Source organism: Diabrotica undecimpunctata, chromosome 2 (genome assembly GCF_040954645.1).
Source record: "Diabrotica undecimpunctata isolate CICGRU chromosome 2, icDiaUnde3, whole genome shotgun sequence".
Lineage (NCBI taxonomy): Eukaryota > Metazoa > Arthropoda > Insecta > Coleoptera > Chrysomelidae > Diabrotica > Diabrotica undecimpunctata.
This window is the reverse complement of record NC_092804.1, coordinates 12,040,957-12,058,808: the sequence shown is the minus strand read 5'-3', so window position 1 is coordinate 12,058,808 and position 17,852 is coordinate 12,040,957. Positions and strand designations below refer to the sequence as shown.

The window sequence follows — 17,852 nt, the reverse complement described above, 5'->3', positions numbered from 1 at the left end:
CTCTCTCTCTCTCTGCCTCTCTATCTCTGTGTCTCTCTCTCCCTCAAGCAGGCAACCATCCATGACATGCTAACTGAATGTTTAAACATTGTTCGACATTTCGCATTACAAGCATTTCTTAGTTTTGCTTCTCCCATTGACACCTAATTATCTCGCTCTACTCACTTGAATGTTCCGTCCCTTTTCCGCTGACCCTTGAGAATTATGACCCCAGTCTTACTCATAGCCAGCTCTAGATCATGCATCCTTACAAATTCCTCGTCTTGTACGCATGTACGCTACGCACCAAAAATCAGGTACTCTCTGTCTCACGCCTCCAACATAGCGAGGTCATTCGCAAGTGCAAAGGGTATTGTTAGCTCATAGTCATATGTCAGGTTCCACACTAAGGGTCACACCAAGGGTCACACTAAGGGACTAACACACCATTTTTTCTTAGGGTGCCTGTCTGTTCCGAACGTTAGTGATCATTATGGCTATGATAACTTTGTTGGTTGCTATACGGAATAGCTGTGTTGAGGTCTTTCTATATCATGCTCTCAGGTTAGCAAACCAGGATATTCTTCTTCGTCCTGGGGTCCTTTTTCCTTCAATTTTTCCTTGTAAAATGCATTGGAGTAGCTCATATCTGCCTTGATATCTCATTATATGTTCCAAATACTGCAGCTTACGGCCCTTCACGATGTTGACCAAATCCGTGGTTTTGTTCATCCTCCATAGTACTTCTTCATTGGTAACTTTGTCCATAATATCTTCAGGATCCTTCTGTATAACCATAGCTTAAAAGCCCGAAGTTTTGATAGAGTTTCCGCCTTCAATGTCCACGTTTCTACTCCGTACAGAAGCACTGAGTACACGTAACATTTAAGGAGCCTTATTTTTGTTTCTAGGGTGAAGTCATGGCTTTTGAACATAGAGCTTATAGTCAAGAATGCACTTTTTACCTTTCCAATGCGACATTTAATCTCTTGGGTATTGTCCCACGACTCGATTATAGTTCTCAGGTAGTTGTACTGTGAGACACGTTCAACCAATTAAGTCGGTAACTGGTAAATGGTAAAAAGCGCTTGGCTGTGGTGTCTCAGTGTACTTCATGCCAATCACCGGGTGAGAATAGCTCTCGGATAACTTCAAGCTTCCAGTCCAATGGAGTCTCATACAAAAAGTACAATATATCTACCGCATAACGATATTGTATCCCTAACTTTATAGATACTTATCATCTTTTCACAAGATTTCCTCTAGTGTCTCTTCTTGCATTTTGTTGTTCAGTTCCTTTTTTTAATATTTTATATCATGTTCAATGTAATAGCTTTAAAAAACTAGTGATTATTGGAAAATTGTTAAAACCTCGGAGCTTCAAAGGAGTGGTATAAAAAAAACTGAACATGGAATGACTTGATTGAAAGATAGTTCAAGATGGCATGTGATTTGTGTTTAAAAAGACAGCTACATGCAAGATGACACTAAAAGTCTCCTTTTTGGTAATCCCTTAGTATGGTAAATCATGAGGAAAAACCAGGAAAAATATCTCATGAAACTATCTCGACACGGTAAGTATTTGGTCTTACATCGCAATCTTAAACCAATTGCGTCGCAAATTCCTCTCGAGGATGCAATAGGATCAATAATAAAATTAGAGTTTAATGATTAAGATTAAAATAAATGTAAGGCCAACAATAATAGCTTGAAGCCCCAAACTATTTCCGACACGTGGACGCCAATGATAATCCTTGTTAGGGTGGGGACTGTTCAAGGACAAGTAATAGGGTGGCGATTGTACAAGAGTACTACCACAGTATAGCAGCAAAGAATTCTTTATAAAGCAATATACTGTGCTACTACCATTACCTTGTCCTTTTAAATAGACACATATCTTATGTATTTCTTCTTATCCTTTCTACTGCAGTGTTAGCTTATCTTGTGTTAACCTATGCCTATGTATCTGTTAACACGAAATTTATTTTTATTTTAACTGTCAAATTTATTTCAGGTGTTATATTCGCGTATTTTGAGTATGCGCTAAATAAAATATGGATTTCTCTTTCTGCTCTGAAGTTTTCTATATCAGTACTTATTTATATTAAAAACTCTACAGAAAAAGTACAACTACGCTCAAGGGTTTATATTTTTTAAAAACATAAGATGACCTCACCAGGTGCAAAAGTAAACCTTTATCTTAATTATGTAAAAATACAAAATACAAACAAACCACTTTCGATTGAATCAACACAAAACAAAAGTAAAAACGAAGTCAATTATTACCATCCTAAAATATATCGAATTGAAACATTTTTTTTATTTATTTTCAATACAAATCAACTTGCCGTAAAACAAGGTTATACTTTGCACCATTTTTTTTTTAGTTTTATTTTCCTAGAGTGGATATAACGTCACTCGAGAGAAGATCTGAACTGTCTATTATAAATAATAATAATAATATAAATATTATACAGCTTAATATTGCATAATTAAGAGAACAACCTAGTTTTATTAGTAGTGCAAAATATAGCCTAGTAAAGTGATAGATACTTTGCACCACTCGACATTTTAATAATATGTGCATATGAAATGCTTGCTGGTGCATAGTAATTCTATAGGATTTTAAACTTTGCAATAATTAAATGCAAAAAATATTCGCCAGTCCAGTTTTTTTTTAATTAAAATCTAGATACATTTATGAAATAAGCATAAATGTAAAGAACGTAGGTTATGGCGCCAATTACATTGTCCCACGAATACCATATTTCGTCGCATCTTTCTGACCATACCCAAAACTTTAACGATTTTGCCATGGCATTAATCATCGCTCCATTATTTTCTCTATTGCTTTTATCACTCCAGGGTAAACATAATTCTTCACAGAAAAATAAAACGTACTTACCAATATTTTTTTAACATCATCTAATTCAGAGTTTTTAACTTTTTCAGTAATATTTCTTCCAAGAGAACCTGAGGCGAGTTGTTCATTCAATTCGCTTTCTTCTTACATATCTCGCAGTGCACCTCATTTATTTAATCATCTGATGAATCCCTGTCTAGTGGTAAGTGGTCGTCCAAAACAATGTCCCTCTCTGAATAATCTACGATTGCCGACTCAATAGCTTGATGAGCTGTGGAAGTAGATGCATCAGTTAGATCTTTTAAATTAATTTCAGAATGGGCAATACTTTGTCCTGCTGAAACAGTTATTTTCTTTTTCTTCCCTCGTATCTTAAACTGTGTGGTTTCCTGTCTTTTATATTCTAAATACCGAATGAAAGTGTTTTCGATATCCGACGAACTTGATTTATTATTATTTGTTGTATCACGTATCAGTTATCACATTAGGATTGCTTAGTTGTTTTTAATCGCTTCAAGAGCAGGGTTACATCGAAAGGAACGATACCACATTTCCTAAATCCTGACTTTAATATACCATGGCTTTTTTTGTATTTTTTCGATTAATGACCGTAAAATCGTTAGAAAATGATATTTCTCAAGTACATTTGATCTACTCCCTACATGAGTTTCTTTAAATTCAGATAAAATGTCCCTCCAGGCCTTTTTCATTTGAGCAAATAATGCAACATCTAACGGTTGTGTAACTATAGAATAGTGTTAAACCAATTTGCAAATGTCTGTGGCTAGAACCAACCAATGCAGTATTTACATATCGCGTACCAGGTGGGTTATGTGTGAATAGCTGTAGATCCAGAGTACAGATAGGCAACAAACTCTCAGAATCTTTCGAAATAAGTAGTAGCTTGAAACAAGGAGATGCGCTGTCACCTCTTCTCTTTAATATCATCCTGGAGAAAGTAGTACGAGCAGCACAACTTAAACAGAATTACTGACAGTAAATGGATCAAAATTACTACTAGCTTTGACATTGTGGGAAACACAAACACCAATGTGAAGGAGACTTTTAATAAATTGGAGGTAGAGTGAAAGAAAACCGGTTTAAGGTTAAACGAAGAGAAAACCAAATACATGTGCATCAACAGATAAAAGGGATTTCTACCCCTCCCCCACACCTTAAGAGTGTTGGTTTTAGGGGAAAACCTTGGAGTAAAAGTGCTAAACTTGTTTGCATCTTTTTTAGGGTTCAAAAATTGACATTCTCTGCAAAATTCAGGTTGTTGGTATGATTTTTAGAGATCAAATTTCTGACGACTGGACTATACCTTATTGCAACAGTATTTATTCATTTTTCAAATCCAAGCTGGGGTGGAAGAACCAACAAATGCAAGGGCATTATTTTTTTAAAAGGTGGAGAAACTATATATTAGTCAACTGCATGTGGATGTAGAAGGCAAGCCTCTACATTAAAGATGGACATGGATTTCTCTAGAAAAATCACTATAGCTTGACTCTCTGTGCATATACTGATTCGCACAAATTCAAAAATCATCGTGTTGATCGGTTAGATGACATAAATCTGTCATGTCTGTCTGGAATACAGGGTATATTTTTCTAGTGCCGGTCTGTAATATACCAATCTCGTATTACCCCTTATAATGTTTTTAGGAGTGAAGTCCATTGCGGCTTCCATAGTTCTAATAGTATTACCCTCTAAGCCCCTATAATTTCAAGAAATGTAGTTTTTGCACCTTACTTAATTTGAGGATGGCATTTTTTTCGCTGCAACTCATACCATTGATGCATATGTAATGTTTGGTTTTACCACTGTTAAAAATTAATTGATTTATAGGATTCCACATGATCTAGGTTTCCTGTTTTGATCCTATTGGGGCATGGTGCTGTGTTGTTGCCATCCTTATATAGCTTCTCTATGGTGTTTTTGTCAGTATGATGGGTAATATAAATTGAAGAATCAATCAATGTCTTCTTTGGAACTAATAGACTGAGCATATGCCAGGTTCACATTATTCCAGTTGATTACTTAAATGCCACTGGAATAATGTGAACCTGCTCTGGAATGTACCATTCCAGTGATCAATCCAGTTCACTTGATTTACAGTCTATTTTCATTCCACTAGTCATGAAAGCATTGTCAAAATAGTGTTACCAATCTTACAGCTAGTGAATGACAACACTTTCATGATCGGTCCAGAATGTAATCAATCAAGCTGTTCTAGTGGAGCTAGAATGAAAATATGCTGTTGTTCCAGTCATTCCACTACTCGACTGGAATGCAACTGGAAGAATGTGAACTGGGCATAACTCGCTGGATTACAGAACTGGAATAATGTGAGCCAGTCTTTATGCTGATATATTTTTAAATTGTAAGTTAAGTGTTGGGTTGATTTGTAGATGGAGTGTGATCTGGATTAAATCTTGAATGTCCTGGTCTTCTCCTTTGGAGTTAAAAAAATCACATACTTGAGTATGCTACTAGTATATGTAAATAAAAATATGTGAGTATGCTACTAGTATATGTAAATAAAAATATGGATAAGTATGGTGACTTCTTTATTTTTATTTATCTCGTTGCTTTGTGTAAAAATATTGTTTAAAACATCTGTTTGTCACCTACTAAATCATTTACTGATTATATTTACACTCAAGATGAATTCAATTGGGATTTAAAAAAAAAAGTTTAAATCAATGTGCATCGTTTTAATACAAACAAACATAATTTAAAATTAACAATCGACATATTGAATGAGTAGAGTATCTCCATCAATAAGAATTTTATCTCCCAAAAGCTTTTTTATTGTAACAGACATATCAGTTGATATACTAACAGTATCCTCTTTTGTGAAAAGTCTCAATTTTTTCTCATTAGCTTTGTTATTGTTATTCTGCAGTTTCATTTCTTCAGCTATAGCATCAATAGCTCTTCCAAGACTCCATTGGTTAGAAACAAACACAGGAAAAGCCTTATCAAGATAGGATACACTGAAGTACACACGATCAATGGTTGGAATTGTTTTAAGACCTGTAGCCTTATTTTTTATTTTCATAAGCTGCACTTTGTTCGCCATTTCTCTGTTTTTTGGTTTCTTTTTGGCATCAACTAGATTTTTTTCTACCTAAAACATAGAAAAAAAAATCATTTTTAAAAAATAGTATAAACCCTGTTATTGGACGTAATTTATATTTGAATGGTATTTTAAAAATATATGAAATCTAACAACATGTGAAAATGTTTTTAACATGTCTTAAAAATTTTTTAATATTGTCAGAGATATTAATAATAAACCACAATAAGGGTCTTAAAGGTATAGAATCTTTAAAAGATGAGTACACGATAATCTTACCAGTAGATAAGCCAATGCAGCCTTTATCATAGATAAAACTAAATATTAGAAGAAAAATCAAGAATTAGTCACAAATAGACTACATAAAACTATGAAAGGACCCAATCAAATCCTTACAAAACAAAATATACCCAATTTTATCTCAGTTTAAGGAATATCTGACAGACTACCAATAAAGAACATTAACACCACATTACAGCAAGACACCACATCTATACACAGTTCCAAAAATACACAAAGCCATTGTACTACTCAAACAAATCTGCAAAAGCATGGGTTCTACTTGCAGCAGACAAAAACCTTGTCAGAAATAGATTATATAACTGCAACAACATACTACTTAGTTTGACATCACCAGCTTATCTACAAATGTGCTCTGGACAAAACATTGAAAATATATAAAACCTTGGCTAGCGATTATTAGAAGATACAGGATCAGAACAGGATCAAAAACGCACAGTATGGAGGAGATATTAAATTATGTGTTCTCCATGATATGGCCTTATGGACTAGACAATTCTTGATAGTTTATACTTCAAATTTTAACATTGGATACCTTTGAAAAAACTGAATTATGACAAATAGATTTACCTGTTTATCAACAACTGCTTTAGCTTCATTAAAAATCCTTACAGGAGCTGCATACTTCTCTTTTTCTTTGTTCAAAGTTTCCTCATCTTTTTCTTTACACTCTGCCAAGTGTCTATGTTGAACACAAAAGTGTTGTTTACATCTTTCACATATCAGAGCAACAATGCTCCGTTCTTTACACTGAGGGTGAGAACAAACATAAACATTTTCTATTTTCTTTAGTTCATCCTCAGAGAGAAATTTCGAAATCTGGCATTCTTGTGCATGGATAGTAAAATGGTCTGAACAAAAAGTTAATCCACACTTACAATTTAATGGAAGGAAATCAAGTTGTTTGCATTGGGGATGTGCACATTGTTTGCCAATATCTGGCAATTCCATTATGACTAAACTTATAAAATTAGTGTAATGATTATATTCAAACTATTATTGATGCTCGCTTAGATGAGACAGCATAATATCACTCCACTTCTGTTCTTGTTCTTTCAAAGTCAGATGAATATCTCCAGAATCTGCTTCCGGGTCTGCTAGTTCCCAAGTTGGAACTGCAATATCGTCTTCTGGAAGTGTCTCTGATCTCCAAGCGTCGTCAATTAAATCAACGTAGTATCCTTCGATTGATACTTGGCTGTCCATCTAAAAAATGCATTGTAATCAAACTATAAGTATAATTTAATGAACAAAGGATATTTAGCAGATTTTGTACAGTTTATAAATATAATATGGAATGGTTGGAACAGTTACCAATTAAAAATTTAATCGTCTGTCTACCTCTTTAAATTAAATTTATATAGGGAAAAGAACTATACACAGAAAATTTTAATTTAAAAATTAATCTAACTTAACCTACATTCACTTCAAAATTCAACACTTTTTTCGTTATTTCAAATCCTGCTTTATTCTGAACCCTGCTTTTCTTTTTTTTCCATTCCACAGCACACTCCCACCTAGCAGTGCCAGTCCTATATTGTCAAGTAAAACGACGTTTGGAGCATCGCCTAGTGCCAGGGTGCGTAACTATATATATACGTGACGGTAAATTCAAAAGGCATATAAAATTACCTAGGATCGTAAACTCATTAGGAAGGAAAAATCAATATAATTCTAAAATAACAAAAAAATCCTTATTTTATACAATATGTATATATTTTTTGTATACTATTTGGGTTTTCTTGTAAAGTTGAGGTTATATTTTTATTTTTTATTACATTAAAATGACAAAGTGGTTAAAAAAATTAAAGAATAAAATATAGAATAAATTATTTATTTATATAAATATTACAAGAAATGTTATATGTGTTACAAGAAATAATAATACAGTCAAAGGGCAGTATAATTTACTGTTCTTCTTAATGTTGTGACAAGGACTTTCAGTATTTAAATAATTGTTTTATTATTCTAATGTCAAGTTTTATATGAATACAAGTCTGATGTTGGTGTTCTTACCTGGTCGTGGTAAAAACTAACTCGGAACGGCTATTCCCTTAATGCCCATATGTCCAACTTTTATTATATCCTCCTCTCTTTAAAATAACTAGCGCATACCACAAATCACCTAGAACGTTCTAAATAAGGTATAAAATTGCAGAATCCATAAAATAATATAATAAAAATGTACATTTTAAAAAGTTTTATCTCTTTGTATTTGAAGCATACAACATACGCATTACAAGGACATGGCAACTCTGCCATGCCAACGCAATATTTCGTTCTGTGAAACTTAATTGACAGCTAATTTGAGGCTCTCTTCACTGGGACCAAATGTGAAAAACGTCCCCATATTTAAACATCGTCGAAAATTGTTGCTTTTTGCACCACTTATGAAAAAAACAAAACAACATTAATGAGTAATGACATAAACTTACAACGAACAACGCGCAGGAACATGGAGGTAAGATCGTTTCTGCCCTCTACTCGCAGGAACGAGACTAGCAGTGCCACCAAACGGAAGGGTGCACAAATAAAAATCTGCGTTGTCTCGGTTGTCCTTAGCTATCCTTGTTACGTTCTTAATCTACAACTTCTAACATTATGGATTTAATTTATTTGTGTTCTGTGTTTCCATTCAATGAAAAAATCCGAATGATAAGGAAGTTTTTTATTTAAGTAGACATGTAGTAGATGTCGTTATGGTACCGAAGTATATTATACGTCATTGGAAGTAACAACTCATATACGAGGGCTATTTCAAAAATAAATTTTAAAAGTTGCCAATGTTGACAAACAATTAAGTTTGATCGATAGAAATGAATTAAATAATTTTTAATAATGTACGTCCCAAGACAATGTACTCAAAATACCCAAGGTCATATAGATTATGGAATTCCACTTATAGCGAAGTCTGCAGATTTTCGAACTAGCTATACAAGAGGGCACAGTTTTATTCCTTCTGTTCCCCAGGAGTTCGATTGTGTAGGTAAAACGTGTTTATATTATTATAGAGACAGACTACATATCCAGTGGAACTATACTTATGTATCTTCGGTATGAAAATGATTTTTGGCCATCCTGAACTAATAATAATACCTACATATCTTTGATTATTGCCTACTACTAACGGTAGAAGAAGTCTTAATCTTTTATTTAATACGTTAATATATAACAATAGTTCATCAAGAGATATATTTAATATATAACTTTTTAAATAAAATTTATTTAGTTTCTTTTTACAGAGAGTCCACACTAAAATAAATCCGGAACTATTAGCAACTGATATATTAATTAAAAACGATGTACTTTCTACCAGCAAGCGGGACTTTTCTATTAAATTTAAGGAAAATGACGTGTTGGCCAATTATCCAAGAGCTACCGTTAACCAAGAAGTACAGTATATCAGAACACTCCAAGAAGCAGTAAGTAGAAAATAAAAACATGTAGATTTTTTCTACGTTTTTTTTTTTATTTTATTGAAGACGTAATTAAGTTTATTTATTAAGTGTAGTTGTAAAATTGAGAGCTATGTGAATGGTTTTAACTTATATTTAACGATAAATATGATAAATTTCCGCGGTCAGGTAAATGAAAATACTAAGTTCTCGGAAAAACGGCGTTGAGAATTTAAAACACGACGTTTCTCGACGTAGTGACTACTACTTCTCTAGTAGTCATAGTAGAGACACAGACACATTTCCTATCAGTCGGGTCGTCATAATTCTTCTTCTTTTAAATGTGCCTATCTTCTAGAGATGTTGGCGACTACATTGACCCATCTTATTCTATTCACAGCAGCTCGAAATAGATCAGTTGACGTTAGACCAGTCCACTTCCTAAGATTAGCCAGCCAAGATATACGTCTACGTCCAGGGCCTCTCTTACCCTCAATCTTGCCTTTAGAAGTCGGTATTTATCATTACGGATGATGTGGCCGAAGTGTGCCAATTTTCTGTTTTTTAGGGTGTTAATAATTTCTTTGTCTTTTCTTAGCCTCTGGAGAATAGTTATGTTACTTGTGTGGTATATATATGAGACCCTCAACATACGTCGGTAGACCCACATTTCAAATGCCTCTAATCGTTTTATGGCATCTTCTGTAAGGCTCTAGCTTTCTACATCATAGAGGACATTAAAGATGTAACATCTAAGAGTTTTTATGCGTATATTGATACTTAAAAATAAGTTGCAGAGAATCTTCCTAAGACTGTTGAAAGAGCTTCTATCTTTTTCAATACGAGTTTTTATTTCGTAGCTGCGATCAAAAGTATCCTTAATATTGCAGCCCAAAGAGCATATTTTTTCCAATCTTTCTAACGGTGTATCGCCTATTGTAATTTGGGCGTTTACGTTGGTGTTCTTACTAATGATCATTATTTTTGTCTTCTTGCAATTTAGTTTTAGTCCGTATTTGTTACATACTTCTACAACGTTATCAATCATCCTTTGAAACCCCTGCGCACTATCTGCCAGCAACACTGTATCATCTGCATATCTAATATTGTTTATAAGTTGGCCTTTTACAGCAATCCCATCTTCTGATTCGTCCAAGGCCTCTCTAAAGATGTTTACAGAGTATATGTTAAATAATGCCGGTGGCAATATGCAACCCTGTCTAACTCCTTTTTCGACTGTGAAGATCTCGAACAGTTCATTTTCTAATCGTACTGTTGCTTTTTGTTGGAGATATAAGTTTGAGATCAGTCTTATATCCTTACCATCGAGTCCTGATGTTTTTAGAATATTGATTATTTTCCCATGTGGGACTTTATCAAATGCCTTCTCGAAATCAATGAAACATGCATACACATCGCAGTTGACATCCCTGGCTCTCTGTATCAGAACTTTCAAACCAAAAAGTGCTTCCCTCGTTCCGAGTCCTCCTCTGAATCCAAATTGAACTTCACTCAGGTGTTCTTCTAATTTGGTGTATATGCGCGAGTGAATGATAGCAAGGAGTACTTTAAGTACATGGCTCATCAAACTAATTATTCTATGTTCTTCACATTTTCTAGCGTTTGGTTTTTTAGGATGTGGAATGAATATTGATAGTAGCCAGTCTTTTGGTAAGTAACCAGTCTCGTAGATGTTGTTGAATAGTTTCGTAAGGGCTGTGATTTGGTGTGCCTCTAATAGCTTTAAAATTTCACCATGCACCTCATCAGGTCCTGGTGATTTCCCATCTTTAATCCACTTAATGGCCATAGCTACTTCTTCGAATAATTCTTGCATATATTTTTTCCATCTTCGTAATTTATCTTCAAAGGTAGTCAAAATCTGGCCTTCAATGTCTACAACTATGCCTTTATTGCGTTGTTTTCTGGTATTCTGTACCACTTTATTTTTTTTGTGCATATGGAAATCGTCATGTTTGCTTTGTAGTGTTTCAACTTTCTTACATTTCTCCGTCAGCAATGCTTCTTTTGCTCCTTTTATCTCCTTCAGTATATCTAGCCAATACATTTAGTATTGTCTTATGCAGTCATAATTACCCTACAAAAAACGCAATGTATCAGATTTGATACAACCTTAATAATCATGGAATTTTGTCGACAATAGTGTACCTACCTTCAAAGTAAATAATAAAATATATAGCCTTGCTCTTACCCTTAGATTTGACTTAAACTTTAGGTAATAGTAATTTTAGGTACTAGTAATATCACTCGCTCCGATAGTCACCTTTATTGTCATGTGTATTAGGATGTATCTAATATGCTACACAGCGAAATGACGGAGTTGTTGTTTTAAATTTAATATACGTCGCTGAAAACTGTGTTGTAGTAAATCTGCTACATTGCGCAGTACTAGTAAAGGGTTAAATATATTTTCGGTAAAGTCTACCTTACAAAGTTATTTTAATACAATAGCGTTACTTTATAATTGATAACTATTTTCAAATTTTTTAGTTGACAAAAAATACACCACCTTCTGTTCCACCTAAAATATCAGAAATGAAGGAAAACTATCAAGGAATTCCGTATAGAATGAATATAAGAGAAGTAATACCTCCAGCAATCTCAGGAATTTGCGAAGTAAGATATTTTTTATGTATGTAGGTAATCTTATTAAAATTTTGTCATTATTTTGGCCATGTGCAAGAAGTAAAACATATTATTGTTCACAAAATGATACAAATTTTCAAAGGTTTAGGGCTTGAATAAGACTATCCTTAGTAGTATCCTTCATGGTACAATGAACATATGTGTTCATTGTACCATGATTTTAGTCGATAATGTAGATTACAGATTTTAAACAAGTCATTTGACCTCGTGAAACTTTCCACATTCAAACCTGAAAGATCTTTTGTGTCTACGCTACATATGTTTTAACCAAAAATATCTAGGCGTCTAAGAAAGCTTACATCCGTTTCGCAACTAGATACTTTGTTCTCTGATTAGGTTCTTAAGAGACCTGTCCCATTTATTTAAGGCGTTGGGGAGCAATTACCCTGTAGTTACAGATCATTTTCTCTGCCTTTTCGTAGAATCTCCATCTTGCTCTGTCAACGTTTTTACAGAGTAGTACTCTTAAGTTTTCTGAAACTCTAAGAGTATCGTTGTGCATTGAGCAGATAATTGTAATAATATTTTTGCTTGCCATTGCCTTGGATTTTGTCCTGGTCCGATAAAAGGAGTGCTACACTTTATTTCGCGTTATAATAACGGAACGTTCGGTTTATGCAGATCAGTGTTGCCAAAACTCTTAGTCACGTGTTGCTACTACACTTCCGATATACTAGTCATTCCAATCAGAGCCGTATTCAGCACTAAGTAGATGTAGTTAACTTTATTTCACTAATAAGCGGATTTGTATAGTTGAATACAAATTAATGTATTATAAATACTTGTTTCTTTAATTGGTTTAATTATTATGGCTCTGATAAAAATAGTTAAATTTTACTATTGTTTAATATTACATGTTTATTAAAGTTTTAGATAAGATTTAATTAAAAGTAATTTAACTAAAAAAACTAGTGCAACTTTTATTTCATTTGCATGTAAATAAAAACAATTTTTCCTTGTATATAACATGCATTTGTCTTAAAAAGGATGTTATATTATTGGAAATTTTTCGCACTATTACATAATTTTCACTTTTTGCCGAACAATCACTTACTTACTTTTTAGATTTGGCACTTTGTGTCCGCCGATTTTTACACTATCACATAATTTACTTACTGCATATTAACATCATCCCCATCTTCTCCATCATTCTTCCATCTCTATCACTGTCAGACATCACTGTATATATTATACATTATTAGTTATTCAAATAAAACATCATACTTCCATTTTATTTGCATTTGGTTGCAGACTCCACTTTCAAAATTGCTTCCAAGGGTTTCAAGATCAGCTGCTAAAGTTTGTTTTGTTGTGTTGCCCATTGCCCAGTCATCTGTGCATCATCAAACTTCTTGGAACTCATGCCGCGCATATTTTCAATGTACAAACTAAACAAAACCAGTGCCAAGACAGAATCCTGCGAGGGAATCGATTACTGAATTACCTCACTTCACTTGGAGAATTTTGCATAATTGTTTGGAACGTTCCTTTAGAATACATGTTATCTATAAGAGACTGTATTTGGCCCTTAAGACAGTTATATAAGTTTCTCCAAAAATTTATATAAAAACGGGATGTAGCACTCCGCGAGTGACCGAGGAGGGAAAGCATAGCTTTCTTATGGTCTACGTACGGAGCGATGCTTTTTAATTTAATTTAATTTATTTTATTAAAAACACGCATGAGACTGCATTTACTACTCCACGTAGTGTGTGGTTGCGCCAAGTGTGTGGTCTGCACTTACATGCGCGGTTTTATTGCGTTTCAGTCGTTTATATTTTATCATACCTCTGGGCGTCCTTAGACCTTCGCTCCATCCGTAGCCCACAATAAGAAAGCTATGCTTTCAATATTCAATAGGCAATTGGCCGTTTGCTTTTTGGTTAGTTACCTGGTTTTATTGGGTTGAGTAGTGCTATAATTTTTGGTCTTTTCACTTTGTTAGCGATTCGATCTTTGTTTAGAATATCGCAAAAAAGTAGAGCTAGAAGTCTTTAAAGGACATGTTTAAAATTGTCCTTTTATTTACAAAAGCACAAAACATCAAAGTTAAGCTAGTACTAGATAATACAGAAATTGAACAAATATCTTTGTACAAATACCTTGGACCATGGATCACAGAAGATACTGATCAGACAAAAGAAATAAGATGCCGCATTGAAATTGCACGGTCAACTTTTAATAGAATGAGAAAACTTTTTTGTAATCGCGATATCAATATATCGCTCCGAATAAGAATGCTTCGATGTTATATTTTCTCCCCCCTTTTTTATGGGGTTCAAGCTTGGACACTTAAAAAATCCAACATTAAAAACCTAGAAGCTTTCGAAATCTGATGTTATCGACGTATTTTGAAAATATCATGGATGGATCGCAAAACAAACGAACAAGTTCTCGAACAACTAGGAAAACAATGAGAAGTTTTAAATTCCATAAAAATCAGGAAATTGGAATACTTGGGGCACATCATGAGAGGTGAAAAATACGAACTATTAAGGAATATAATGCAGGGTAAAATCAAAGGCAGAAGAAGCGTAGGAAGAGGTAAAATTTCGTGGCTACGCAATTTCGGTGAATGGTTTGGATGCAGTTCAATTGAACTATTCAGGCGCATAACCAACAAAATTATAATTGCCAGAATGATTTCCAATCTCCGATATTAGCGGAGACTTGAAAAAGAAGAAAATTATTCCTGTTCCCGTTACAACGAAAATGTATGCATCCGTTACACCAGTCGACGAAGTGTTGTCCCCACGCTGGTTGACTAAATATTTTGAAGTCCAGAGATTCGACTGTCTCAGGCCATGTTTCACGGCGCATTTTGTCAAGGGAATCAATTAATTCATCGGCAATCTCTTGATTCCATTTTTCAAGTATATAGTTATTTAAAAATGAAGCATTTATACTCTCAGGAAAATAACAGTTGGTGTTAATAAAAGCCACTAGAGGAGAATTTTTGCTTTTCCAGAATAGTTTCGTTACATTTTCTGTCTACCATGGAGATTTTATCGATCAAAAACTGCCTCTGAAGGAATAGAAGAGGTTCCTGAGATTCGGTCAGAATGACATGGTTGGGTAATGAAGTCATAGCACTTAAACGTAATGATATTTAAATTAAATAACACATTTTTAATGTTTCAGATAACTGGCATCGCAAAACCCGTCCAACGTGCGATACCCCCAAACAAAGTTGGAGCTTGGAAATATTTGGATATTTATATGACGAACAACAAATTACAGTTGATTCCTTACAACGAAGAGCAAATCGCGCAAGCACGATCTGATTTGCCGACATTCTACAATACTTCTGGAGTTTATAAAAAATCGGAAAAGAAACTTCCGATGCCAGCAACAGGAAATAAGTCAGTTTATGATAAAACGGTGTTCAAATATCAATTTCCGATTAGAAACTTACATAAAGGACAAAAAAGAGTGCCCCACAGGTAAGTCTCCGATGAAAATAAACAATATCCTATAAATATTGTCCACTTAATTACACATTAATATAATTAGTAGATATTGCCTCTACTACATTATTGGCGCTTCCTGTTTTTGTAACTGTTGCTTTAGTTTTGCTCCTTATTTTTTATTTTTCTTTATCTATCACAATTATATTCTCAGCATTTTTCTTTCTATGTTGTCATCAATGATTTTGAACTCTATTTTACTATTAATCCACATTTTCAGAAGAATTGATTTACTTGCACCTTGTTTTGCCATTTTTAAACACTTTTGATAAACACTTAAACACAACTTTACTGAACCAAAGAATACACCAAACTGAACTAACTGTATCTGATCGACAATTGCATTTTGTCTTTTGCTAATACAAATTCTGGTAATTTGTTATTTCTTAAGCTTTCGGGTAAAATCATTTTGATTTATGGTTTTATTTAATGCCGGCAACCGGCATTGCTAATACCAATAAGGGGTATACCTGAAAATATGCACTTTTAATAAATGCATATGTACTTATACAATTTATCCAAAATATGCAAATATGCACTTAATATGAGCTCTAGGCATCAGCCATGTTTAACTTTTTGGAGCTGAAAAGTCTGAGAGGTGTGGTTGTACCCTCGGATTGTTATGAAATTCTGATCTTTATGTACTTATTATAGTTGATTACATGTACATGTAGTACATATCGAAGTCTTGGCACTGTATGCTAGTCCTTTCTTAATTGCAGATATTGTTTGGTATTTGCTAGTGTCTTGAAATGATAAAAGTCTTCTACATCTTATTTTATGGGTTGGATATATGGACATTAAGAAAAACTATTTCAGACAGATTGAAAGCATTCGAATTATGGACCTACAGAAGAATATTACAAATAAGAGCTTGGTTTTTCACTTCTGCTGATATCTTTATTGATTTTCCACCTTCTTAGAGGAGATGGAGATGGAACATTAACAAGAAAAAGAAAGAATGCTACCTGTTGCCAGGGACTCTGAGGTTACATGCGATAGGTAATAGAAACGAGAGAGGGCTTTTGCTGTTTTTCTGCATATATTTCATTACTAACACAGCTTTCAGCATCCTTAATGACGATTATATACTTGGACATGACCAGACAATAGATATAGAAATTAGATAGATTATGTACTGGTAAATGGAGTTCGAAATGTTCGATTGGACTGATTGGAGACGAATACTTAGAAACCCTTAGATGTAGTTTAAAAATATCGCCGTATTCTTTAGTTTTCTGGACGGCCCCTTCATTTACGCTTTCACTTTGCTTCTATAGCTCCATCAAATCTTCTCCTTATACGCTGCTTCTATGCAGTTGAATGTATACTACTGTGTAATATTTATTGGTCATTCTATACCAACTTCCGATTATCTCATTCATTAAACCAAAAAGGCGTTTAAGCTACTACATTGTTTCGTTATTTATTAGTCATTTATGTTGGTATTTTTATTTCAGTGGAATGCAGTCAGAATACCAAGGCAGATATATCTATCAAACCTACTCGGATATGTATCCATACACAGCCGACAGTGGACAAATTTGCCATAACCCTAACTCTGATGCGGGACCATGGCAAAATTTGTGTCCTCCCGGAATGTACTCCACTGACTACAGCCATATTGGATCGGGTTGGCCGGTCAGAGCAGTTGTTAATGCTGGCGAAAAAAGACAACTTAGATATTGTCCCCAAAAATGTTAATTTATCTACATCCAAGAACATACACGATATTCACTTTAAACATCTAATGTAATTTGTTACATATATTTATATATCTAAACATTTATCAGTTAAAACCAATAAACAAATCACAATGACTATTATTGTTTTTGGCATAAATCGCTCCAAAATATCACCACAATGATAATTTCACTATGCGTGAGTTGTAAAATGCTAGAGTGTAATAGAGCGACAGTGGAGAGAAACATAATGTATAGAAAAATAGGTACGAATCCTGTTACTGTGAGAGATATGATTGTGAAGATGACGGAAAGTAAGGAGAGATGGAATAGTGTGTACAATTATATCCGAGAAGTCATTAAAAAGCAAAAAGAAGAAGAGCAACACCAGCCGAACCAACGACAAAAATAAGA

At 33.9% G+C, this 17,852-nt stretch overlaps 3 protein-coding genes across 5 annotated transcripts; 1 reads left to right on the top strand and 2 right to left on the bottom strand.

The window, feature by feature from the left end:
* Positions 1–5,547: 5,547 nt before the first annotated feature.
* On the bottom strand, positions 5,548–7,178 carry LOC140433195 (AN1-type zinc finger protein 1-like). The gene is made up of 2 exons (XM_072521235.1): positions 6,798–7,178; positions 5,548–5,978 (listed from the first exon to the last, which is right to left on the bottom strand). The coding sequence occupies exons 1-2, from the start codon at positions 7,176–7,178 to the stop codon at positions 5,589–5,591; spliced, it is 771 nt and encodes a 256-aa protein (XP_072377336.1). The 3' UTR covers positions 5,548–5,588.
* Positions 7,179–7,223: 45 nt separating this feature from the next.
* Positions 7,224–7,757, bottom strand: LOC140433196 (anaphase-promoting complex subunit 13). Of its 3 annotated transcripts, none has more exons than XM_072521236.1 (2): positions 7,648–7,757; positions 7,224–7,433 (listed from the first exon to the last, which is right to left on the bottom strand). In XM_072521236.1, the coding sequence occupies exon 2, from the start codon at positions 7,431–7,433 to the stop codon at positions 7,224–7,226; it is 210 nt and encodes a 69-aa protein (XP_072377337.1). In that variant the 5' UTR covers positions 7,648–7,757. The 3 variants fall into 3 exon arrangements, with proteins under 3 accessions (XP_072377337.1, XP_072377338.1, XP_072377339.1); XM_072521237.1 differs by having other exon boundaries at positions 7,542–7,685; XM_072521238.1 differs by having other exon boundaries at positions 7,569–7,680.
* Positions 7,758–8,838: 1,081 nt separating this feature from the next.
* Positions 8,839–17,563, top strand: LOC140433194 (uncharacterized). Its single transcript, XM_072521234.1, has 5 exons — positions 8,839–9,209; positions 9,470–9,649; positions 12,134–12,259; positions 15,431–15,732; positions 17,217–17,563. The coding sequence occupies exons 1-5, from the start codon at positions 9,066–9,068 to the stop codon at positions 17,458–17,460; spliced, it is 996 nt and encodes a 331-aa protein (XP_072377335.1). The 5' UTR covers positions 8,839–9,065; the 3' UTR covers positions 17,461–17,563.
* Positions 17,564–17,852: the final 289 nt, after the last annotated feature.